The 26,114-nt window shown below is 56.8% G+C and overlaps 1 protein-coding gene across 1 annotated transcript; it reads right to left on the reverse strand.

Annotated features, from left to right (window-relative positions):
- Window positions 1-3,003: 3,003 nt before the first annotated feature.
- Window positions 3,004-24,300, reverse strand: CAPN8 (calpain 8). The gene is made up of 10 exons (XM_080824443.1): window positions 24,000-24,300; window positions 16,985-17,054; window positions 11,056-11,174; window positions 10,368-10,501; window positions 9,496-9,664; window positions 8,572-8,661; window positions 6,758-6,843; window positions 4,817-4,891; window positions 4,097-4,255; window positions 3,004-3,528 (listed from the first exon to the last, which is right to left on the reverse strand). The coding sequence occupies exons 1-9, from the start codon at window positions 24,234-24,236 to the stop codon at window positions 4,135-4,137; spliced, it is 1,101 nt and encodes a 366-aa protein (XP_080680569.1). The 5' UTR covers window positions 24,237-24,300; the 3' UTR covers window positions 3,004-3,528; window positions 4,097-4,134.
- Between the last annotated feature and the right edge of the window lie 1,814 nt (window positions 24,301-26,114).

A 26,114-nucleotide genomic window follows, 5' to 3' on the forward strand; every position in this document is an offset into this window, starting at 1 on the left:
GGTGCCCCTTACAGCCCCAGGTGCCCCCTATGACTAGGTGCTTCCTAGAACCCCAGGTGCCCCCTACGACCCCAGAGGCTCCCTGTGACCCCACATGTCCCCTATGACCCCAGGTGCCCCTATGATCCCAGGTTTTCTCTATGACCCCACATGCCCCCTTATGACCAGGTGCTTCATACAACCCAGGTGCCCCCTGCAACCCCAGGTGCCCCCTACATCCCCAGGTGCCCCCTTATGACCAGGTGCTTCCTACAACCCAGGTGCCCCCTATGACCCCGGGTGCCCCCTATGGCCCCAGATGTCCCCTATGACCCCAGGTGCCCCTTATGACCATGTGTTTCCTGCAACCCCAGGTGCCTCCTACGACCCCAGTGCCCCCATGACCCCAGGTGCCCCCTACGACCCCAGGTGCTCCCTATGACCCCAGGTGTCCCTACAACGCCAGCTGCCCCTAAGCCCCAGGTGACCTCCCCTATGACCAGGAGCTTCCTACATCCCAGGTACTCCCTACAACCCCAATTGCCCCCTATAACCCCAGGTTCTCCCTACAACCCCAGGTGCTCCCTATGACCCCAGGTGCCCCCTACGGCCCCAGGTGCCCCCCACGGCCCCAGGTGCCCCCCATGATTCCAGGTGGACGCTCTTGAATGCATGCAGGGCACCTTCCCAGGGTTCGTCCCCACGAGCAGGATCTGGTCTGGGGCCATCAGGCTCTAGGTGGGGCAGAAGGGCCAAGCTGGGAGAGAAGTGAGTGTATTTATTTGAAATTCTTTCTCCCACCATCAAGCCAGGATTAGGTTTCAACATGCCTTCTTCCACCACGAGAGACGCACGTACTACATCCTGAACTCTAAAACTGTAAGTTCCAAGGTGAGGGGAGAAAAGGGGCCGCAGGGGGTATGAGCTTGGCAACTGGCTTCTTATCACAACACTTCTTCATCATGCATTAATGTATACTGAGGTGTTGGGCCTCCAGCTGGTTCTTGTTCTTCCTGATTAAAATTGTATCTTTCTCAAGAAATTCATTCTTCACAAAATTACCTAACTACAGCCACCACAAATCCCTCCGGAATTTGTTACAAGGAGTCTTTGACAGTATAAAAAGTAGATCGTGATTTGTTCCTGGCTGGGCTTGTCGAGCCCCAAAGGCCTTGCTTCAACACATCTGTGAGGTACACTGCAGCCTGGGACAGGGCTGTGGTCCCCAAGCCAGAGGCACCCAGACCGAAGGTGGCTGTGTGGCTCCCTCGCCCCAGCCATGCCTGCCTGTCTCAAGGTCGCCCAGCTCGGGAGGAAAGGAGAGTCTACAGCCTCCCATATCCAGCATCCCTTCCACTTTCAAATGCCTTGTGCCCCCTTTCTTGGCTCCTGTCCCCTGAGAAGCCTAGACTTGGGAAGTCTAAAGACTGCAGTAACCTGAGCCCTTGATGACAGGCAGAGTCCAAGGAATTTCGCGTCTGAATATTAAGAGCAGAAATGTGAGCCATAGGAATGAATCTCTAATAGTGGAATTCAGGCCTCCAGAAGGCCAATGGGAGAGGCATTCAGGGGGGCAAGAAGAGTGCTTGATGAGGACCATTCAAGTGACAGAAAAGATGCACCCCGATTCCCGGCCAACAGCGTCCAACCAAAGACATCCAATGTGCCATGAAGAGTGACCCAGCTCCAGGTACCTCGTAGACAGCGTAGCAGATGCTGAGCCCGCCCTGTCCTATCCCCTTCAGGCACCGACACTTCTGCATCAGACCCAGCAGCACCATGCAGTGGGGTTCGCCAATGCCCCCCTCCTGGCTGTCATCCACCTAGGCCAGATGGATTCTGAACTGGGGATTGGTCCAGTAAGTGGCTGGAGGTCGCCGGGAGGTCGCCGGGCGTGGTTCCCCCCGTGGGGCGTGAGGAGGCAGGAAAGAACACAAGGGAAGAGTCTTGGTCGCCCCAGAGAGGGCGCAGCTGGCAGTAAGTGGGCCTGGGCAAGTTTTCCTCACAGCGTGGCGAGCACGCCCTCCTTCCCTTCCCCCCCTCCCCTCCCACACACCGGCAGACGCATCCCGTGGCATCCGGAAACTTTGCACGGCTCCATCTGACCGGGAATACTCGAGGTCTGATGGCCCAGGGCTGTCCTGGGATGCTCACAAGTGACCCCCAAGTCTTCCAGTTCTAAGCTCCTGACCCGTGAAGATGAGCCCCTCTCAGGGAGGAAGATCTCGGGGTGTGGGAGGAGTCACGTCCCAGGAGGCCTCTGCTCACAGGCTCTGGAGACAACCGGTCTGGTGGGCGTCTGTCCCCTCCAGCCGTGGGGGCTGACCCTCTGCCCCTCAGCCAGATGGCTGAAGCATCGAGACACCATCCCTCCCGCGTAAGTCACTGAATATGCATGAGAGATAATTAAAAAGAACACAAGCCACACCACCTATGGGTACTCTAAAAGATGGCTTCCCTTCAAAGAGAACTTTTTAAAACTCTTTCAAAACAGTGACTACACATTCCGAGGCACAGAGAGGTCCAACGGGTCATGGGAGGGCACACAGCGCCGACAGTCGGGCGGCAGCGCGTAAATGAAGCAGACAGACCTCAGCGGTTTTGAATAATGATGTGCCCCAGGGGAGGACAGCCTGTGGGGGTGGTCCTCACATCCCCTAAATGAGGGTCCAACTCGATGAGATAACAAGGCATGCACAGGAGACTAAGAACCACAGACTGTTAACCAGAACGTTTCCTACTCAATCCCACCTCTCCCCCAGAACCTTCACGTCCAGACTGTGTGTCCAGGGCACAGGCGCGGACTGCCGGGTCAAGTCCCTGCAGCTTCCCAGGTAGACGCACAGAACATCATTATGTAAGGGCAGGCACAGTCAGTCCCTTCCAGACAGCTAGGTGACTAGGTGACTGCGCCGATGGGGTTGCGGTAGTGATTCCGGGCAGATACCTCAGGGGCACCCCCCATGGCTCCGCGCTGCCAAAGCAATCAGGGCCCATTTCCTGCCCATTTTCTAAGCACTCGCTAATGGCGAACATATTTTAATTTCTTCCAAATGCAACGTCATGGCAATCCCTACATTTTTTTGTTTACTCCTTAACAGAACTGGAGGAAGAGAATGAGCTACAAAATAATGCCCTACACTTATAGAACACCACAGGTTTACACAGCGCCTTAACACAACGCGTTAACCCTGCATTGTGCGGACCAAGCAACAGAGCACAGCAGAGGGAAACGAGCCTCCCAGGGCCCTGCAGCTGGTGGGCCAAGCTGCCGCCAGGCATGGAGCTCTGGGCTGGACGGTGGGCGGTGGGGTGGGGAGTGAAGAAGAGACACACGGTGGTCGGGACCCAGCCTGCACGAACATGGGATTTTATTATGACTCGGAGCACAGCCCTGCAATGAGCAGCGTCAGAGCCGGGAGGGGGAGGCTGGGTGGGCTGGGGGGCAGAGGGAGCGGGCTTTGCTTTCCTTCATTTCTCCTTCGGGAGGTGGGTCGGTTTTTCAGCATCTTCCTCCTGCTGCCTCGGCTGACTCAATCCGAGAGGAGCCTATGTCGGATGCGTCAGTGATGTTCAGGGAACCAGGGAGGGCTCCCCACCCACAGTAAGACAAGGGCCCCCCAGTTACGACAGAGGGAGGGGTTGCCCAGATGTCCTTCTGGGGTGGAGCTCCAGTGACTCCCATGGGAGGAAGGAGTGGCCATCCTGGACCCCCAGGCTCAGGCCGCTCTACCCCACCCTCCAGGTTCAGCTCGGGCACACAGACTTAGCACAGCGAAATCTACTGGAGCAACAGAGGGTCCACGCATCTCAGGGGGATGCGTGTCCAGCAGGGACCGGGAGAAGATTGAGAAAGGAGCACGGTGAGCACGAGGCATCCTTGGGGGGCAGGGGCAGGTGGGGGAAGCGTGGAAGCTACAGAACCCTGTTGGCTGAGCTCCGGCTTCAGCTGGGGGCTGCAGAGCCATTGTCTACCCTGCCGCCCTGGCCTCCAAGCCCAGGGAGAAGCGGGGCCCCTGTGGGGCACCAGGAGCCAGTGAACAGGTGGAGGCATTGCGCAGCCCAGGGAGGACAGGCCAGAAGGACTTGGGGCCCCGCAGCCCTCCGTCCACCTCACCTGGGAAGTTGGTGTGGCCCCAGGGGTGGAGCTCCGAATCAGTGGCTGTTGAACAGGACCAGGTCCCATTTGTGTAGCTCCTCACTACTCAGGGAGGCTGGGGAGAAGTTGCAGATCTCCAGCCGGGAGAACTGCTCCAGGAAATCCAAAAATGACATCCTGGGGGCAGAAGGATCAGAGGGCTCTGGGTTCACGGGGCAGGTTCCAGGACAGAGCAAGGGACCAGCTCTGACCCTGTCATGTCTACGGGGCCACTGTCCAAGTCCCTGGCTACCATTGGCATCTCTATTTCATTAGAGAGCGCCCCTCACACATCTAACGACCAGACAGAGGGACAGAACAGTACATGGGCCCTGCCACCAGGGCCAGGCACCTCGGAGTCTGCAGAGACTTAAGTCCTCCGATTTAAGTCTGCCCAGCAGAGATGTCCCTAAACCATGTCATGTTCAAGGAACGTCCCTGTCATCTAGCCCACCCACAAAGGAAGTCACCCTGTCACATGGCTAAGCCCAACTTGGTGAGATGGGATTGGTGCTCTGCCTCGGGGAGCTGGGGGGGCAGCGGGGACAAGGACACATGCAGGCCCTGAGGTCGGACAGCCTAAGGGTAAAGGGGGAGAAGAAGGACGCCCCCAGCAGTAGCCATACGGATTTCCTGAAACCCTGGTTGCCGGGGGAGTGAAGCCACTGCGAAGGACAACTTCCTGCAGACCACACTCACCAGAACTCGCCGTCCTCCGCTTTCTTATCCAGCTCCGCCTTCTGCCTGGGGTCTATGTCATTCCACTCTGGGGCACTGGAGGAAATCGTAAAATTAAAATCTTTAAAAAGAGAAGCAGAGGTGGTCATTTGTGAAAGGTTCACTGCAGCACACAGTTTCCTGAAGCCCCCGGAAGGCCGAGATGGTCATGAGCCAGACCCTAGCAGGCGGGCAGTGGTGGGGGAGGGGGACACACATGCCGGGAGGGATGCAGACCGACGACATGGACCGCAGTCATGCAGCTGGGACATTGCCTTAATTTCACTGCTGGGGAAACTTCATTTCTAGCTGAAACTCCCACACTCCGTGACAGGGCTACAGGTCCAAGAGAAGAAGGATGAGGGTGCCTGTCAGGCATACACCCCTGTGTCCATAGGCTGGTTGTCATTCTGGCTCATCCGTCAGGTGAGGATCCTGGGGGAGTTGGACCCTCTCTGGGCACAGATGCACCATCCATTTCCCGAGCAGCCAGCGACAGCCATCAGGCCCAGTCGGGCAGCAATTTTCCTGAAGTCATGTCACCCATGAGGCCTCCTGTTATGGCCTTTCTGTGGCGATGGCCATATATGTCATAGATGTATATTCAAATGACGTCTCCAGCCTCCTGCCTGATCTTTACCAAGCTCGGTCTCCTGAAATATGTGTGCAGCGTCTAGGAACCAAAAGGTATAAAAATGTCCCTTCCCTGGATGCCTTCAGCAATCCATGAGCCCCGCCCTCCCCCAGGAAAGTCCAGCCACGCAGGACCACAGGGGTCATGCAGGAGGGAACCCAGGACCCCTTCAGCTCAGGGAAACTTTCACCCATCAGACCCAAATCTCAGAATGTGCTTGTTGTAAACAAAGAGTAGGGACAAGTTAGAGAATTCTGGATCCGAATCAAATCTCCCAATTGGTTTTTGAGCCCAAGAAAAATTTAGATTGTTTAAGTTCACTGGACGTTGGGGTGACTTAGAGCTGTGGCTCAGAGACCCAGCGTCCTCCTGCCACACCGGCTGCTACAAAAACGGTCCCAGCTGTGTCTCCAGCTGCTGGAGTGCGGCCCTCGCCCGCCACCACCACCCCCCTCGCACCTGCCCCAGCCTCTCAGAGACTGGGGCGGGGTGGTGTCAGGGAAGGAGATGGGGTCACAGAAGCCCTCTGGGCAGCTTGCTAAAGAGCTGTCGGCTGAAATGGCCAAAAGTCGGAGCATTGATTTCGTTCGGCTGGGGCGCCCTTCCCGGGCAGTTGGCAGAAAGGTTTGGGGTTTTGCTCCAACGTGGGTAGCGGAATCAGCGTCTGTTGCCCTCGGGACCTACCTCTCTCTGTGGCACACACCTGAAGGGAAGTGTGCGGTGATGGGCCATGTCCTGCCATTTTGGAGGGCAAGGGCGGGCAGCACAGGGTGGCTCCCAAGCGCTTAGGGACCTCCCATTTCCCACGTGCTTCCTCAGTGGCAGGAGGCCTGGGCGAGGGGAGCCTGTCTGGCCCCTTGTGACCTTGTCAGGAAAGAGCGAGCAGCCCTCCCGGACGCCCGCCACTGCCTGCCACAAGCTGGCCCCTAGGGCCGGATTCCGCTTCCTCAACTGGGCAGTGGGAGCTTGGCATTTGTCTGAGAGACCACGGTCTGCAGTGGGAGGCGCCGGATCTCACAGGTCCGGCCTCGCCTTGCAATCACCACTGTGTGGCAGGCGGGAAACAGGAAAACATTCTGGAGACAGAGCTGCAAAGGCCAAGCAGAGACCCAGACTCCAGCTGCGTGCAGCGTGCTTTGCTCATCGGGAGCCCAGCGGTTCTCCTTCCTGACCCGGCTGCTGGGCTCCAAAGACACGGCCACGTTCACGGGGCCCCGGGTCTCATGGGCACTGTGTTTTGTGAGCCGCCTTTCCACAGCGGGGGGCAAGGATGGGGACCAAGAACCTACTTGTCGCTCCAAGCCCCTGTCCACTCCACTTCGCCCCATGGGTTCCGGAGTCTGATCAGCTTCTCGGGACGACCCCGGAAATCCACCTGCAAGGTCCACACGTGGAAGCACCTGAGCCGCTGGGCTCCCCTGCCCGGCACCCCCGCGTCCATACCCCCCACCATGTCCTCATGACCACCTCCCTCCCCTACCCCTCCCATCTGCCCCACACCCCTGCGCCTGCCCCCCACCGCATCCCCCACGTCCATCCCCTACTCCCCGCGTCCACCCCCTGCCCCAGGCCCCCACACCTTCCCCACACCCCCGTGTCTGTCCCACACCCACCCCCCCCTCCGCACCCCACGTCCACCCCCAGCTCTGGGCCCCAGCACCTGCCTCATGCCCCACGTCTGCCCCGCCCCTGCATCCTCCACACAGCCTGCAACCCCATGTCCACCACCACCACCCCCTCGTCTGCTCCCTGAGGACTTACACTTTCCAAATGTCCCCAAAGAGCCACACCCTTGTTTTAATGCATGTTTTCCAGACGTGGCCAACTGCTCTGTTTTCCACAATTTGGTTTGTTTTCCACAAACCGTGTGTCTGGCTCACAAACAAGTTCACATCGGCTTTAACATGCACTTAAATTTTGTAGTTGACTATGACTCACTGAGCTCTTAACCCACCAGATGAAATGACAATAGGCACACAGAGCACGGTGGCCAGCGTTTGGGGAGCGCACTCTGGAGGAAGCACACATGGGGCCAAGCACTTCAAACACACCATCACCGCCCTGAAGCCCTGTGGCCGTCCCAGGAGCTAGGTGCTGTGGCTACCCTTCTGGGACAGCTCAGGAATCCTAGACGCAGAGGGCACAGGTCACCTGAGGTCAGGACGTGGTGGAGGGGGCATGGGCACCCAGACAGCGTGTCTGCAAACACACCTGGAAGCTCACACTTACTGCCTTCCCCGGCCACTTGCTGAACACTCACTAGAGCCCCCATGTTCACTTTCCGTGCACACACACTCACACAAAGGATGTCAGGTCTTGGGTGTCCTACTCCCCTCTGTGTCCTCCATCATGCCCTTGCCCAGGCTTACACACGTGTGTTCAGTCTCTGCTTGGGAGCTGACTTTACGGAAGCGTGTTTGTGAATTACAACACCCGTGTAGTTTTCATACACAACAAAAACTGAGATCCCGTCTCATTTCCCTTTTTGCTTGGCCGTCAGGAAGCCCAGAGCAAAGCTAAATTTTCAAGGGCAGTCCTGTCTCTCGCCTGCATTGTCTGGTGGATTTCAGCTTCGTGTTTTGATTGTGTCTGCACACGTCACTGTAAGTCACTGCAAACGCTTTTTCCAAGTGGGCAGAATATAGTAAATAAATGTCGTGAAAACTACAGCCCATGCTTTCTGCTTGGGTTAGAGAGGAAGGAGCAGCACCACTCCTTCCCCATCAGGCCTCATCCTGGGGGAGCCGACATCGCTGCCTTTATCCCCTTTGGGGTCCTACGGGTTTCCGCCTGTGCACACGCACCTCTTAACCCACATATAAAATCTAATGGACAATCTTTACAACCTCCTCCAAAACCTTCCTCCCACCCCAAGCCCCGTCTCATCAGCATGTCGCTGGAGCCCAGGGAGCTGGGGCACAGACAGCAGCGGGATCCGTCTCCCAGGGTGGAAGAGTCCAAAGGGCCCATGAGCAAGAGGGACCCATGCGCGGGTAGCCCTCCCTGGCTAGGGAGGGAACTCGGCGGACAGGAGGCTCTCTGTGGTGACCTGGACGCATGCAGTATCACAACCTGCTACCTTCCCCTCCCCGCCAGCTTTTACCTCTTGGACCCCAGTGATGGAGTAGGCATGGCTCTTCACCAGTTTCTGGCAGGTGGTGGCCTCTGCTCCTGCTTCAGCTGCACTGGAGACCTGGTTGGGGATGAAGTCCACAGAGGATGGCCCTGACCCTGACCCTGACTCTGACCCCGTCGGGGCTGGCCGCTGGGGGACACTGGGGTGCAGGTGCAATGGTGACCTCGGTGACCTCTGAACAGGCCTGCAGCTCCAGGCCCGCGCTGTGTGGCTTGGGGGCCGGAGCATGACTTACAGGATTTAAATGCCACCAGACTCCAGGGTGTCACCTCAGGTCCCCAAATGACCCCCTGCCACTTGAAGAAGGCCAGTCATCCAGGATGGCCGCTCTGGGCCAGACTGCTTCTCCCGTGTCTCCCCCTTCCTCATCTGCAGGCCCCCTCTCTAGGCCCCACATCATCTCCCCACCAGGCAAACCCTCGAACTGAGATTTGGCAGAGACGTGCTGTTTGCGTGCCCAAGGCCACCAGGTCAGGGACAGACAGAGGCAGGGACAACACACCAGCTCCAGTGTCCAAGCCGCCCCGGGGCCCAGACGACCAGCCCCCCCAGGCAGCACACGCACCCTGGCTCCAGATCCACTCCCCTTCTTCTCAGGGATCTCCAACATCGTTGGGTACCCACCCCCGCGCCCACCATGTATCTGTTTCCTAAAGCTCTTTAGTTTCCTAAAGCGGGGAAGGGGCAGCGAAGGTGGGATGTGGGATCCAGGGTCAGATCTCCGTTCTCGGGCCATTCCCTAGCACTGCGGACTCTGACTCCCACAATGTTCCCACTTCCTACCCACTAATAAGGTATAGGACCCCTCTGTCCCCAGACTTGCCCACAGCTCAGCCCCAGACGCTGCTCTGGCCCCTTCCCTGCCATGCAGTGGGGAGCAGGGAGACTCACATCAATGGAGCAGGCCAGCAGGGACCCCGCGCGGAGGGCCTTCCGGATGATCTGAAACAGACGGGCTGGGGGTTTCTTCAGGTCATAAAACTCAGAAATGCCTCCAGTGAGATCCTCAAACCCCTCCACCGTGGACCCTCCAGTGAGAGCCTCATAGGAACCGTTGAGCCTGCAGGGAAAGAAAGAAAATGTGTGTCATCTGCACACGAGGTGCCCACGTGGGCTGGCGCTAGGATGCGGAGTGGGCTGGAAGATAAGAGAGAGCCCTTTGCCAATTTTGCGTTGGGCTGACAGGGAGCTCTGGCTACCTCCCACCAAGCCACCCCCCCCCCACCTTCCAAGTCCTGTAGGAAGCCAAGTGCAGCCTTCCCAGCATGGACCCTGTCTTCCTGGGTTCCTGGGGGTTGGAATCCTGGGCAGCCGTGGGTAGAGAGTGCCCCATGGGCTTGCTCTGGGAAGAGGGTTGGAAAGGAATGGGGTTGCAGGACAGGGTAGGCGACACACATCAGGAGAACCCACAAAGAAGGCTTCCTGCATGGAACTCCAGCAGAAAGGGGAAGGTGAGAGCTGGACGGGGCCTCAGCATCGAAGTGCATCTGTTCCTTCCTCGTCATGGTTCTTTGAAAAACTCACCTTAACCTAGGAACTGACATTGGGGTTTGAAGGAGGAGAATGGGGAGGCACCAAGAACCTGTAGGGCTGACCACCCCCCCACCTTGATCCACACCCTCATGGGGGCAGGGCTGAGCCGAGAGCTCCTGGCCCCAGTGTCCAGGTGCTGGGAGGACACGGCCAGGCACCCCGGGTTCAGGGTGGGGCAGGCGCCGTCCTCAGGGACACAGGGGTCTCCTGGCCCTGAACCGCTTACTCACTTAGCGTAGGCCTTCTCCAGCAGTGCTCCCCAGAACTCGCTGCCCGTCTCTGAGTGCAGGAAGAGCAGCTCCCCATCCTTGGTGGGCAGCCTGTCATCCACGACCACCTCCACCCACTCGCCGTACTGCCAGAACTGGGGGACAGGGGACATGGGGCAGAGGCCCCTCAGACAGCACCCCATGTGGAGGGCCGAGCCCCAAGCCCCCCCAAGAGCAGGATCTGCATCTTCCGTCCACACCCACTGGAGAGGCCAGAGAACACGGGACACGTGGCGTCCAGCGTGTGAGCGATAAGCAAAGGTGCCCGTGTCGAGGGTCTCTGGTTCGGGGATGTGGAGAGGGACCCAAGCCCACGGGAAGGATTCCCAAATGACATAGTCAGAGCATCGAGGGCTGGCTGACACATAGAGTACGTTCCTGAACCATGGGTGTCCTCTTCCTTAAAGTTTTCTTAACAACGTTTTCTTTTCTCTGATTTGTTCTATGCTAAGAACACAGCGTATAACACGCTTGAGCTATGAAACATGCTTGACTCCACTGTTTATATCCTCGGGAAGGCTTCAGGTCAACAGCTGGCCATCAGGGGTGAAGATTTGGGGGAGTCCAAAGAGACCAGATTTTTGGCTGCATCCCAACCCCCACGTAGCTGCAGGGTGGCCTGTAGTGTCCCGGGCCCTGGGCACAGTACCTGAAAATGGAAGATCCCTGCGTAGTTCTGCTGGAAATCCTGGCCCCCGGGGACCACGCGGCGAAGCAGCCCTTCATTCAGGGTTAGGGAGGCAAGGGCGGCCAGCAGCCAGCAGTCACCTGCACCCAGTCACAGGGACACGCCGGTCAGGCCTGCCGCACGTCCCTGCACAGTCTGACATTTAGCGCCCTGCTCGGCCCAGCCCGTGTCACCTCACCCCCTTCCAGGTCAGATGCCCTGTCATCCTCCCATGTCTGAAGGTCACGGGTGGCTCCTGCTGCGTCACTCAAAGTCCTGTCCTTGGGATGGGATGTTCTCTGCCTGCCCCTACATCCCAGGACCCTGACCATTCCACCCCTAAGCACCAACGGTTGGGGTGGAGAATGCAAAGAAAGAAGACAGTGCAGATCCCACTCGTGTCTCCAGCTTTCATCCCTTTGCTCCCACCAAGAACCTGCCCTCGAGGCAAACTCTGATGCCCTGGCCTTTCCCCTTGGGCGGCAGCTGCTTTGTTCCCTCCCCCAGCAAGACCTCATGGCTCAGCTACCTGCCCCTTCTCTCCTGCAACAAGTCACTCTCTCTCTTTGTGTTTCCTTAAGACCGGACAGTCCTAAGCTCTGTGCACCGGGTCACAGGACCCACCCGAGCAGCAGCTACTGGGTAGAGCTTTGGTGGCCTCCCAGGGTGACCTCCTGGGGCCCTCCAGCCAGCAGGGATGTGGACTTCTGGTCTGGCACCCCCAGCAGGAGGCTGACACACAGTGGGGCCCAGCTTGACGAATAGCAAGTATCTGAATGACTCAATGGATTTGTCTGGAACAAACGCTCAGTGGCCCCTGTGTGTTTGCTCCTGAGTCTCCTGGTCTGTGGGGATGGGGAGCCCAAGAGGACATGCACTGGGCATGACAGCTCCCATGTCCGCCAACATCTGCAGCAGGAGAGATGACGAGTGAAGTTTCCCAGCACAGGCCCCGGAGAAATCTGACAGAGTGACCACTCTGCGGCCCCTCCGACATCCACCCCACAGGACACACACGTCCTCACAGCCCCTCTGACGTTCTCACTCCTGGCTGAGCTGTCTCCATCCACCCACCCAGAACACTCCCCACACGTTATAATTCAAGGCACGGAAACTCCACATCCCTCAGTTGCAGACATCAAACAGGGCTGCCCAGCTGGAGGAGCTTAATTTTCTTTTCATCTGCCTCACTCAGGACATTGCACAGGTCCTCCTGGCACTCGGCAACCGCGGGGCTCCAAGGGGGGTGTTTGGATTCCTGCCAGGGACTGTGTTTGGCGTGAGTGGACTGTCGGTTCAGGAACACATCCAAATCAGCACATGCCCCTTCAAAGTCCTCTTGGGGGGATGGACTTCTATTCTGCTGCTCAGAACATTTCAGGAACTTGTTTGGGGACCTGCCTTGAAGCCTGTGGCATGATCGTTGGGTTCTTCTCCATAGGGACATGGCTTTGACCTTGGACCATAGTTTTAATTGCCAGAAGCAGCCAAGAGGCATTTGGATACAAGAGGCTTTGGGTGGCGAGTAAGGTGGGTGGAAAACCTGGGAAATACCTTGATGGACGAGTCCTCCCTCGCCAGCCACCTTCCAGTCAGATCTGGCTGTGGGTTAGAGTTTGGACTAACCGTAGAGCTAGAATGAGGAGTCCTGGGTCACCGACCTCTGGAAAAGTCGGGGAACTACCTAAGCTTTGTTCTTCCTATGCTTTATTGGGGTTATACAAGTAATGGGTTTAATAGTTATTAAAACAATAAAGTGATTTTTTAAAATCACACTTAAATAATGACCCCCTAGAACCTTCCACCCCCTCCACCCTAAGGCCTCAGGACTTCCAGTAAACAGCAAACAGACCCGAGCCCTAATAATGAGGGGCTCTGGTTTTAAGTCCACCAAGAGACAGTCAACCTGAGTCAGGCTTTGTTACAACAGAAAGTGCTAAATCAGAAATTCCCTTTAGGTCTGAACACCTAGTATTATTATAAATCATAGGTAGCAAGAACTCAGGGTCCAGCTTATTGGGCACTTCCTAAATGCCAAGGGGAGAAGTAGAGCTGCCCCTGGGCCACTGGCTGAAGGACAGGTGAGGGAAGCAGGGACAGAGATGAGGTCAAGTGCTGGGACCTCTGCAGTAGCCCCTTCACGAGGCTGATCAGTGACAGGAGCAGGAATAACAGTAAAGCCAAGGCTAGGTTGAAGATGAAGCCAAAGCAGAGGGCATTCATGGGGGCTGTGGGGGTGGCACAGAGCCTGGAGGCAGAAAGGAGGGGAGACAGCAGCCTCAGGGACGTCTGCATCCATTGGTGGCAAGGAGATCCAGGCAGGTTGGTCCCTCCCCAGAGCAGTGGTGGCTGCAGGGTTGGGCCTGGGAGCCCCCCGGGGGAGAACAGGCCTGACCCTGCACAGTTGCACCCCCCTAGGGCCACCCAGGACCCCAGGGACAGCTCTGGCATAAGCACCAGCCAGCCCTGGAGGCTGTGATTTATAAAAAGAAGCAGGTCTTAGATCTGCTTCTGGGCTCAGAGCTCCAGAGAGGCTAGTCAGGCCTCTTCTGCACGATGGGAGAAAGTACAGTTCTTTTGTTATGTTAACGAGGTGGCTTAGGAAAGCCCTAGGTGACCCAAAAGGTTGCCAGGAGAACCAACCCCGGTGAGTGGGTTGGACATTTAAGAGCCACCCCATCCCCTGACCTGGGACCCATCAGCAGTACTGGTGATTCCTGATTCCATCAAGCCTCTGTCATGAAGCCTTCAGAAATACCCAGAGGCCGGGGCTCACAGTGCTCCTTGGCGCACACGTGCAGATTTGGGTAATCAGCACCCCTTCCCCAGACCTCTCCTCCATCTGGCTGTGCCTGAGCTGGATCTCGGATAGGAACCCGTGCTCTGGGGAGTGAGATGTTTCCCAGGGATGGGTCGTGAGGCCCTCCATCTGCAGCTGATGGGTCAGAAGCACAGGGGGGGTGCGGGGGAGGACAATGGGAACAGAAGCCTGCGGTCTGAGTTGTGGGGGGACAGTCTCGTGGGACTGAGCCCTTAGCCTGTGGGTCTCACACTCTCTCCGGGCAGACAGCACCTCATAACTGAGTGGGATCACAGGACAACCGCGGGAATCACCCAGGGGATCTCTGGCCTTCCTCATGTCTGGGTGCCATCTTGGGGAGGCTGGAGACGGGCCAGACTTTAAGAAGTAAGAAACCACCCAAAAAGGCTATCCAATGAGAAACACTGATCCAAAAGAAAGGAGAACCTTTCGGAGACAGGTCGCAGTCATCAAGAGACAGGCTGCAGGCAGGGAACTGTCCAGGGGAGCAAGCAACGTTGTGCCACCACACGTCCAGCCCTGACACGGATGCTGACCTGCTCATATGGGCTTGTTTGTCAAAATCCACCTTCAGCGTGCCATGGGGTTCACAGGCGGGCATGATTCAGCTCTGATGCCTGCACCAAGCCATCTCAGGGTAACCACCAGGCCTCCTACAGGCCCTCTGAGCCACGTAGCTATACCACTCTTCCTTCCCTCTAAACCATGCCAGCACCAGCCCTCATCGCTGCCTGCACCCCTGCAGAGGCAAAGCTGGACACTTCTGACCTGGGAGACAGCAGCTGGACTGGGTTCTCAGGGCCCCACACTACAGTCCTGACCTCCTTTGCAGCTAGCCTCCAACCCACGGATGCCCCTCAGCCCTTTGCCCAGGTTCCCCCAGGGAACAATGCACCTAGCCCTACACCATCGCAGAGACCTGAGCTTTCCTCGCATCCACGGAGGCCGTGCTGATGGGGTGAGCTGTGGGTCCCCCAAGGAGACAGAGCAAGGAGAGGCTGGGACCACGTGGTGCCCCTCCTCAGCCCCAGCCCTGAGGACTCAGGGGGCTTGGGTTTGGCCCACGTTTCCCGAAACACATCCACTTAGCTCCTGGTATGGAGCCAAAACCACGCTGTCCTCCGACAGAGGCCGAGCCCCACAACAAGAGGGCATAGGCCCCATTCTCCACACAGCTGTTGGGAGTAATCGAATCTTTAGCATCGCAGATTGCCCAGGCTTTATGCACCTAAAATCATGTCTCCGAAGAAAGCCAGGCCCTGGGCTCTGGCCAAACACTACCTCTGATGGTTGCTAAGGGGCTCCTGCCTCTGGGAGGATGGCCTGGCTGAGCAGGAGGGAGCCAGACGTCCACCAGGACCACTGCCGCCACACGATGACCAGCACCCCCACGCAACAGGACAGCATTTGCCACAACACTTGTCATTGACAGCAGAAGAGACAGAGCTCTGTGGCCGACAGGACAAGGAGCAGTTCAGACACACCGGGCAGCGGGTATCCGAGGATGGGAGGCGGGAAGCAGACTTGTCCCGGCACAGCTTCCCAGTGTCTAAGGTCATGAATTCAAAACAGTAGTAAAATGACAGCAAGCAAGAGTAATGAACATGTTCTAACCCCGGAGGAGACCCCACTGTGTGGTGTCAGACGCAAGCGCTCTGAACACACGTTGTTGGCGGCGCATCCTGTCTCCCCGAGGGGCACCCAGCACTGCTCTCTGATGGGGAGCCCTCACCCACCACTCAGGGCAGGCTGGCTGACTCACGGCACTGTGACTCGGCACCTCCAGCACCCCCGGCACCCCCACACCCAGGAGCAGCCACATTTCCACTGCCCGAGCCTTGCTCCCGGCCACAGGCCCTCAGCCCCCTGCTGCTCCACTCGTGCAAAAAGCCAGCACGCGGCAGGGCTGACCCCCAGGCTCCTGCTGGTGTCCCCATTTCCTTCCCACAGGTTGAATTCTAGAGCAGTTGAGTCCCTCTGTGCCCGGCCAGCCGCCCGCACTCACCATGGCAACACCCAGGCTCCTCGGAAGCCCTCTTTTCTCCTTGCTCAAAACCATTCAAACCTCTATGCAAGCCGGCAATTAAAAGGCACTTATTCAATAGCTTTTCCAAAGTTAAAACATCTGTAGCAAAAAGCTGTTAAAAGCGTACGTTCGGAGCTGTGTTTCCCTGAGACACATGCTAATTAGGTTAAACACTGAGCTCAAAGTAAAAAGGCAGAACAAGAATGGCCAGGATGCTGTGCCCTGCACCACCCCACCCCACCCCAACCCCCCACACTGTGAGCCCCGCACAAACGGCTCGAATGGCGCAAGGGCTTGGGACACAGAGGCCGTGGCTCTGGGCAGCGGGAGCATGACCGTGCGGGGCGCCCGGAACATTCCCACAGCTCTGCACTCACGCTCTGCGAGCTTGGCCAAGGGGGGTGTCTGCGAGCGACACTCGTTAAGGCCAGAACGTGGGAAGCATTTGAAATAAAATGCCTGTGAATTTCGGATTCATAAAGGCTTCCAGCAGGCGGAAGAGAACGAGTTTTCTCGGCTGGAATGAGGAGGAAAAGGAAGGAGGGCACCCTTGTGAGAGGACAGTGTTTTCAGGCCCGCGTGGACACTGAACTTCTGTTTGGTTTGTTGATCTTCATGGGTAGGATTGTTCTCTGGTGCCTGCGTCTCTGGGCCCAGTCCTGCCACCATCCTGGGCTCCCAAAAGGGAGCTCGGCTGGGAAGATGGGATTCTCGTTTTCTCACTCATTTTAAAGCAACTGCTGGGCCAGTCCACAGTTGTGCAGACGTGGCTGCTCCATCCGGTGAATTGTGCCCACGTACAGGCAACAACTGTCAAGCACCGCCCGGCACGGCTGTCCACTGCACACCTACAATCCTGGCCCATTGCTCCTGCGTGGAAGGGGGTTCAGTGGCCTGGAGAGATCTCCCGGGGGAGCCACGGTTCTAGCATCGCAGACCCATGCAAGGAGCACCATCTCAGAAACACAGACACACACACAATATCGCAGACGGGACGACAAGTCCCATTACTCATGACACACACAGCCAGCCTTGCCCCAGACGGATAGTCCCCAGTCACTCACCCAGACTCCCCTGACAGATGTCTGTTCGCGTGGCTCCATCCACAATGAACTGGGGGCTGGGACACAATTCCTGAAAGCAAGGGGGACAAAACACGGGTCACAAGACACCCCGCACTGGTCGCAGCTGGGGTCAGAGCGCCCCGCCGTCAGAGCAGAGCCTGGAGGAGGCCAAGTCACCTACTGTGAGTCCCTCACGCTACTGCTGATTACTCTGCAGCCCAGCGAAGGGAGGAGGCCGTGGGGAGATGCGGGGCCGGGGTGCAAGATGGGGGTGCAGGGCAGGGGTGCAGGGTGGGGGTGCAGGGCAGGGATTCAGTGCAGGCGTGCAGGGTGAGGGTGCAGGGCAGGGGTGCAGGGCAGCAGCCACAGCAGCCACAGCCTGCCTCCCCACCGTCCACCAGCATCGGTGTGACTGTGCGCGCCGTGCCAAGTGCCGGTGTGAGCAGCAGCCAGAGAAGGGCGGAGACTGGCACTGATGTGCTCGAACATGACCTCCCTCTCAGACAACACCCCGGTTTGCAGAGAGCATTAGATCAATGTTCTGCACGCTAACTACATGCTGTGTGCGCTCACTAACTCCCCGATGATGTGCGCATGGCCCCAGGCACTGACGCAGACGCTGAGGTGTGGGGTGGGGGGTCATGCGGCTGACCTGCACTCCCTGCACTCAGGACCGTCAGGGTGGCACCGGCCTGGGGCACTGCTGGGGCCCCGCCAAGCACTTTCTTCCCTGTTTACCCAGCACGACTGCTGGGTGCCCACGCTGCACACACAGCCTCATCGGGAAGGCACGAGGGTAACGGGGGAAGGGAAGAAGGGGACAAGCCTCACACTCGAAGTGTGTCCATCCTGTGTGGGAAACCTGGACTGACTTTCACGGAGAAGTCAGAGACAAGCCAGGTACATAACAACGGGTGCAGGCTTGTGCACAAAGGGGGAACGTGAAATACCTGGGAGGGGCGAGTCTGGGAGGCTCTCCGGGCGGGAGAGGATGCTTGACCCTCGGTTAGAAAGACAGTCTAGGAGCAGGACAAGGGCATCCGGCTAACCCCAGGCGGACGGTCATGGGCAGTTGTGGATCTTCAAGGAGCAAAGAGGCCCCTGTGACTGACCTCAAGTGCATCAGAACGCCGGGGAAGCAGGTGGTGGGGCTAGCACCAGGAACTGGGATCCCGCCCTGCACTGCGGACCGTGGGTCCTGCAGTGACAGCCCCACGCCCTGCACAGCGCCACCAGCTCCTGTCTAAGTGGGCGGGAACAGTGCCTTGCTGCTGGCTTTCTTTTATTCCAAGTAGTAAGAAAAATTCATTCACTTGTGTTTTGTTGAAAAAGTAATATATGCACATAAGTTGAAAAAAAAGTCTAAGTAAATAATGCCCATAAAACCGAAATCATTTGCATTCAGAGTGCTCGCTGCTCACATTTCCTTTGTATTCTTCCAGAAACTGTCAAAAGCATTGACATGTACATCCGTTTTTATCACAAATGTACTGTACCTCCTTTCCCAGCACAGAGCGAGCCTTAGAATTTCATCCTAATTTCTGCTAGCTCTTCAGCCAGCCCTCCGCGGGCGGACCCTCCGTTCTATTCCTTTGTTTCCTGCTTCTGCGATCTCCAGGGCAATTTAGACCAAGACCCGGCGTCAGCCAAACTAGGTGTTCTCAAAGCTGCAAATTCAGAAGGTGGAGAGATTTGGGAAATTAATAATTAAAAAGGGAGGGGCAGAGCGCCTGAGTGGCTCCATCGGTGAAGCGTCTGCCTTCTGCTCAGGTCATGATCCCAGTGTTGTGGGATCGAGCCCCACATAGGGCTCCCTGCTCAGTGGAGAGCCTACTTCTTCCTCTGCCTGCTGCTCCCCCAACTTGTGTACACCCTCTTTCTCTCTCTGTCAAATAAATAAATAACATCCTTTTTTTAAAAGAGAGGGACAAAAAAAATCATATTAAATTTCATTTGGAACAGGAACGTGCTGCTTCATTGGGAAGGAAGGGAAGAGAACACACTGAATGGGGTCTCACAGACTCTCGCTCCTTAAAAACCCTCTTAAAATAAGCGTCCTCTCCTATCACCCATTCATCCATCAGTCTCCTGAAATCTGGTTTCTACCTTTGACCAGAACCACAGAGGGAGAACCGTTGCCCCAGGTGCTGACTGCCCCCTCCCTCCTAGCCCCTGCTGGAGCTCTCCTTCCTTGGCTTCTGCATCCCTGCTTGCCCTTGTCGGTACCCTCACCTCTCCAAATACTCCTCCTCCGTCATCCTCTCCTTCCTCTGCTCTGCTCACCCTTCAGAGTCAGGGAGCCCTCCACCAGGGTCCTCAATGCTCTGAATGATTCCACGTCCTACGGCAACGCCACGCGCCAGGCACTCCCTCCTGGGACATCACCCAAACCCCAGCCACGGAGTATGACGATGCCCCTGATGGCTCCTCTGAGCCACACAGATCAGCCACCCACGTCACTGACATAGGTCACGTGCCGCCAGCCTCAGCAACTCAGAGCTAACGGGTCCATGAGCTTGGCTACAATCTTGCATCTGGTGCGGGAGACAGACTGGTTCACGAGGCTGACAGCAATTTCGCGGGTTATAGGCAGAATGGCACAGAGTGATTTATAGACAGAGGGGATGTTCCTGTCCTCACATCATTTGTTAGCATAATTCAAGACACCTCCACCCAGAAATACCAACCAACAAGCGCAGTGACTCACAGGTCCTGTGCATCCTCTAGAGCCCACAGAAAGCCCTCCCAGTCACCATGTCCTGCCTGCGGGACCCGCACTCAGGTGAGGGATGCAGGGGAAAGTGGCAAGCAGAGCGTTTTGGGAGGGGGGGGGCCTCCCATGCCCCATCCTTCCTCCTTCATAAGGAGCTCATGTCTTCTCCGTAATCATGTTTACTGCCGTGTGGGTAAGGATATCAGACACAGACACAGACACAAATTACTCAGGCTTGTGCCAGCCCCTGACGCAGGGCACAGGGGAGCCCCAGGCACCGTGTTGAGTCCGAGGCAGGAAGTGACTGGGACGGCATGTTCTCAGTGACCACACTCCCCCGGGGCCATTCTGGGAGCTCTGGTCCAGGACTGCGGTACACCCCATGCTGCTGCTACACTGGTCACCATCGCCACAGTTACGGCCACATCACGGTCTGGCACCCCTGCCCCTTCAGGGCCTGGACCCTTCGGAGCTTCGCGCCTCACCTCCGTCTCCCACCCCCCCCCCCATATTCCCTCTCTCATTACCACCTTCCCCAGGCCGTGTTCACCCTGAACAAAGACGCAGAGCCTGCCCGGGCCTTCCTGCTCCCGCTCCTTCCCAGGCCTGCTCAAATGTCTGGACCTCCGCATCACTGACCGGCCCCCGTTCCATGGTCAGGTGTAACTGCTTCCTCCGCCGAGCTCCCATGCATGTCGTCATATGTGTGCTTCCCGCTCTGACATGAATAACAGAGACACTCCTAGTACTGAGCTCTGTTACGTGCCAGGCACCATGTGGAACCCCGAGATGTAGGTAATGCTATTTCTCCCCTTTTACAGGTGAGGGAACTGAGTCCTAGGGATCTCGGGAACTCACGCAGCATCACAGGCCCAGTGAACAGGATGGAAGGGACCAGAATCCCGATCCACGTGACACCCGAGCCCACGCTCTCAGCCAACTGTCCTACTGTCTCCCTCCGACCAGAGAGAGCTCCTCCGAGGCTCTGTGCCCACATGCACACGCGACCTGCACACAAATACAGCTGAACTGAAAGTCTCCAGCTCGTCAGTCCAAAGCAGCGGCTGGAAGAAGGGCAGCCACCCCCGACAAAGGCTGGTCCCCTCATCCGAATCCTGATTTCCCAACAGTCATACCCTCCACGTCTCCCTTAACCTGGGCTGGCTGCTTCCTGGGTCCGTTTGGTGTGCTTGACCCACCTTGCTCCCCTCTCTGCATTTCTCCTTAAGATCAACACACTGATCAAATGACAGAAATGCACAGAGAAAAGTCTCGTCCACTGGGCCGTGCTTGGGCCCATGCACACCGGGCAGCCCTCAAACCACAGGCCCGGGCTGGGCATGTACACGGCGAGATGGAGAAGCCAAGAATGGAGAGGGCTCTGCGGAGAGCTCCCCTGGTCTCACACGCTGCCGTGGAGTCTGCAACAGCACTGCTGTTCTTGCCCAATGCCACTGGGAATATCACTGTAGAGTCATGAGATCCCAAGCTTGACCCTGAGATCTTCAATATGGGCCAACCTGTCTTCCATCGTTAGAAGAAGAGCCCAAGCAGATCTTCCATTTAGCAGCTTAAAAAATAGGAGAAAAAATTGGGGTGCCTGGGTGGCTCAGTGGGTTTAAAGCCTCTGCCTTCGGCTCGGGTCAGGATCTCAGGGTCCTGGGATCGAGCCCCGAATCAGGCTCTCTGCTCTGCCAGGAGTCTGCTTCCTCCTCTCTCTTTCTCTGTCTGACTCTCTCCCTACTTGTGATCTCTGTCTGTCAAATAAATAAATAAAATCTTAAAAAAAAAATAGGAGAAAAAAAAAATTGGGTGCACCTGGGTGGATCAGTTGGTGAAGTGTCTGCCTTGGGCTCAGGTCATGATCCCAGAGTCCTGGGATCAAGTCCTGCTCGGGCTCCCTGCTCAGTGGGGAACCTGCTTCTCCTTCTGTCTGCTGCTCCCCCACTTGTGCTTCCTCTCTCCCTCTTCCTTTCTCAAATAATTTTTTTTAATCTTTTAGAAAAGTAGGGCAAAAATAGGCAAAAACACCTGGAAGGGTCAGGATGCCAAATTTTATTATTTCAGAAAACATCTAAGTAGCAAGCTTCATTCTATCATCAAGAGGGCAAAGGCATCCATACATACATATTCAGCAGATCCCATCTGCTTTCTCCTCGGGACAGGTCAAAGTTAACACCTTTGTGAGAAGCAGGGTCAGCGCTGGTGTGAAGTCCCCTGAGACCAACAAAGTCAGGTGTCACCCTCAAACGCAGCCAGGGACACAAAAAAGCCAATGACCCCATTTAAACATGAGCAAATGATTCGAACAGACAATACTCCAAAGAAGACATCCAAATGGCCAACAGACACATGAAAAGATGCTCAACATCACTAATCAGCAGGGATACACAGATCAATGGGGCGCCTGGGTGGCTCAGTCATTCAATGTCTGACTTCGGCTCAGGTCATGATCACAGGGTCCTGGGATTGAGTCCCATATCGGGCTCTCTGCTCAGCGGGGAGTGTCTGCTTCTCCCTCTCCTACTCTCCTTGCTTGTGTTCCTTCTCTCACTGTGTCAAATAAATAAATAAAAATCTTTTTAAAAAAAAAACTTTCTTTAAAAAGAAACCAAGAAAATGCATTTTGTTTCTTTTTTTTTTTAAGATTTTATTTATTTGACAGACAGAGATCACAAGTAGGCAGAGAGGCAGGCAGAGAGAGGGGGAGAAGCAGGCTCCCTGCTGAGCAGAGAGCCCGATGCGGGGCTCGATCCAAGGACCCTGAGATCATGACCTAAGCCGAAGGCAGACACTTAATCGACTGAGCCACCCAGGCATCCCTGCATTTTGTTTCTTTAAAAAACATCAAAAATAGAATCACCAAATGATCCAGTGACTCCACTTCTGCGTAGACACCCAGAAGAATCGAGAGCATGGTCTCAAAGAGATATTTGAATAGTGTCTTCGTAAAACCATGATCCGTAAGAGCCAACAGGTGGAAGCAACCCAAAGGCCCCTGGATTCATGAATGGGTGTAAACGCTCTGGAGGTGGTGATAGGACGGCTGCAGCAGCGGAAATGATCTTGGCACACACTTAACATGGTTAGATGGTCTTTCGTTAAGCGCGTTTTACCGCAATTAGAACAAGGAAAGAAAGGAAGGAGAGGAGAGACAGAGTGGGGAGGGAAAGCGTAATGGAGCAAGTGAGCTCCTTAGGGCCAAGCGGAGTGTCCTCATCCCCGTCTCTCCCGCCCCGGGCTCCTTGAGGTCCTCCAGGTCCACTAGGTTGCACCCTCCTGACACCCCAGGATCCCATGGCTCGTGGTTGTCCCCATGGAGCACTTCCATCTTTCTTCCCAGGGTGTCCACGCCTCACCCATGTGCCTGTCTCCCCACCGTCTCCATCAGAGTCAGGACCAGAGCTCGCTCCTTGCGTCTCCCCCAGGGCGCAGGCAGCCCCCCGCACAAAACACACCTGCCCGTTGAATCACCTCTTGAAGCGAGAATCCGAAACTGATTCTCAGTCCGGATTTTGCCTACACCCCAGATTAACCACACAGGTTTCAGGGGGAAGGGAAGGTGGGCCATGGTGGCTGCAGGGAGCAGGGCGGAGGGTGGAGGGGTCCTTCCAGCCGTGGGAACCGTGTGCAGACCGGGTGGGGAAAACAGCAAAGGGACAGAGGTAGCTGGAGCTGGCCCGTGGTCCTGACCACATCTGAAGGGCCCTTCTCTCCTCATGCTCCCTCTTCCACCGCTGCCAAGAAGACAGGTCCCATGGCTCAGTTTTCCCATCATGGTTGAGGAGACAAAAGGGGCCTGGCCAGGAGCCGCTGAGCCTAGTCCCCTGTGGCTCGTTTTGTGTACCAGACACAGGACAGAGCCCTTGATTCACTTGGGCTCACACCCACCCTGCAGAGGGGCTCTCATCCCGCAGCTCAGACCACGTGACAAGGGTCATGGAGCAGGAGGCCATGGGCCGAGGTTTGGGAAAGACGGTTCTCCATCCCCTGCCCTTGGGCACCATTTCACAGAGGAGAAAGCTGAGGCTCGTAGAGGTCACCTGTGCAAGGAAGGCCCAGCTGGGGTTCAAATCTAACTTGTCTGCTTCCAAAGCCCAGGAGTGCTCTTCCCTCCGTCCCTTGCTGCCTCCAAAAAGGCTTTAAAGGAGGGCGGGGGTAGGGAGCGGGGGAGTTGTTCTAAAATACGGACCTGGAAGAATGATTTCTCCCTCAAAGAATGACTTCTCCCTCAGCTATTTGTCTGAAGAAGCGACAGCCCTCTGTCCCATCTGACACCCAGGAGCAGGTCTGGCTACTCACCGTGGGCCGTTTCCAGATGACACCTTGGGTTTGCGGGGAGTGTGGCCCCAGATCCTTGTAGCCCAAGGCAGACGGGCACGCAGGGAACTCTGGATCCTTAAAGAGGACTCCTGAGTCCAAGCACTGTCGCTTCAGGCTCTCAAAGTCCTGGCCCAAGTATTTAATGGCTTTCTGGTGGGAGCCAAGACCTTCGGCTGCCGCCAGCTGCTGGGCTACTCTGGCCACCGGGGCTGACATGGCCGTGGGTTCCGCGGGGGACACGGGAGACGAGGGGCAGAGCCACACAGGGTTGTCCGACACCTGCCGCTGGGAGGCCAGGCGGCCGTCACCCTTTATGCGAGGGCCTGCTCCCGAGGGAAGTGAGTCACAGTGCGAGCAAATGTGTACCCACGTGCTAATGAATCTCACCCACCTTCCCCTTCAGCAAACAATTAGGAGGCTGGGAGCCTCATAGAGCCCCTCCCTAAGAAATCTGTTGGGATGGCAGCCATCCCTGCCCCAGGCAAGGCCAGGTTCCCTGCCCTTGGCCCCGGTGGCCGAGATGGGAAGACGGGTCCAGCAGCTTAGGCAGGTGTCTACCCCAGGCGGGGCAGTGGCTCTGAGCAGCACGAGGGTGAGGGGCTAGGTCTCTGCCTTCCTTCCAGGAAAGTTTGATTCCTAATCTGCTAGGGAGTCAGAGATACCGGAGATCTGCAGGAAGGATCTGGGTGAGCCCCCAAGAAGGTGGCTCCACGTGTGAACGAAGCTTTTGGGTCTCTGGCCCAGCTCCACCAGTAATTAGCTCCGTCATTTTGAGCAGCCTCCCTTCCCCTTAATGTTCTCCTCCCTAAAATGGAAGATAATAGTAGGACCTGCCTCTCGGGGCAGGGCGAGTGATGAGCTGGAGCGTGAGTATGGCTCAGCAGGGCTCCGTAGTCCGTGGCAGTTGAGGCTGTTCCTGGGGAGCGGGGCTGGAAGGGAAGGCCCAGGGCTCAGAGTCATGGGCTCTCCTCCCAGAAAGGAAATGTGACCCGGGACTTTCTCATGGCTCCAATTTTCTGGGCCTGGTCTACTGAAAGGATGTGGACCCCATCTGTGATTTTTCTGCTAATGTTGACTATTGGAATGTAGTTGACCTGTAACAGTCCATCAGTCTCAGGTGTAGGCCGAGTGATTCGACAACTCTAGACATTGTGCTCCCCACTGTGAGCGTGGTGGCCCCCCGCCACAGCACAACGAGATCAGCACAATATTGTCACCTGTGTTCCCCATGCTGCGCTTCCCGTCCCCGTGACTCACTCATCCCTGGACATCTGTGTCTCCCATTCCCTGGACCTGTCCGGCCCATCCCCCCCGCTCCCCACCGCACCTGGCCCTCCGGCAACCACTAGTGACATGAGGGATTTCTGAACTTTAGTGCATGTGATAGCCTGGAAAATGGTCCCCCAAAGACACAGGACCTAATCTCTGGAACCTATAAATAACAGGTTGAAAAGGGACCTTTACAGAGATGATGACCACGTCAATGCTCCTGAAACGGGGAGATCATCGTGGCCTTAACTGCAGCCACGAGTGCCCTCCCAAGATGCGGGTGAGGGGAATGTGACAACAACAAGGAAGAACTAATGTGTCCACGGGGACAGAGGCTGAAGCCACACAGCCGCGGGCCATGGATGCCAGCAGCCATGGGAACCTGGAGGATTCCCAGGGTCTCTGCAGGGAGACTGGCCTCACCAGTCAGTGGGTCTGACGTGGGCCCTGGAGTTAGGGACAGTCTACACAAAACACTTAGGGGGCTGGGCAGGTCCAGACAAGCAGCCAGCTATCCACAGTACAACACGGTTTCTCTGGTTTCACCAGAAGCTCCAGGCCCAAGCTGGCATCAGAGAGACGCACTGCAGGCCTAGCCCTCGGGGGCCCCAACTTCACTCACTCGGGCCCTTTCCCTGGATTCACCATCAGCCCAGCGTCCACTGTCCCACTTCACCAGCCCCCAGACATGCCCCTGGTCTCACGTGGTGGCCCCATCCTCCTTTAAAACCAGAACCACAGAACCACAGCTCCATTCCTTCTACACAGCATCCTCCTGAGCACCGTGGTCTCCAGGAGAAATCCAGCTGCTCTGTGTGGAAAAGG

Source organism: Martes martes (genome assembly GCF_963455335.1).
Source record: "Martes martes genome assembly, chromosome: 15".
Classification (NCBI taxonomy): Eukaryota; Metazoa; Chordata; class Mammalia; order Carnivora; family Mustelidae; genus Martes; species Martes martes.

What these genes read in the sequence shown, in the direction of transcription:
- CAPN8 (XM_080824443.1), bottom strand. Translation starts at nt 24,236, where the DNA reads ATGTCAGCCCCGGTGGCCAGAGTAGCCCAGCAGCTGGCGGCAGCCGAA. An exon ending in CAGGGATCTTCCATTTTCAG is followed by an intron (nt 10,502 to 11,055) that starts GTACTGTGCCCA and finishes CCTGTCCCCCAG; the next exon opens with TTCTGGCAGTACGGCGAGTG. An exon ending in CCATCACTGGGGTCCAAGAG is followed by an intron (nt 6,844 to 8,571) that starts GTAAAAGCTGGC and finishes TGGACCTTGCAG; the next exon opens with GTGGATTTCCGGGGTCGTCC.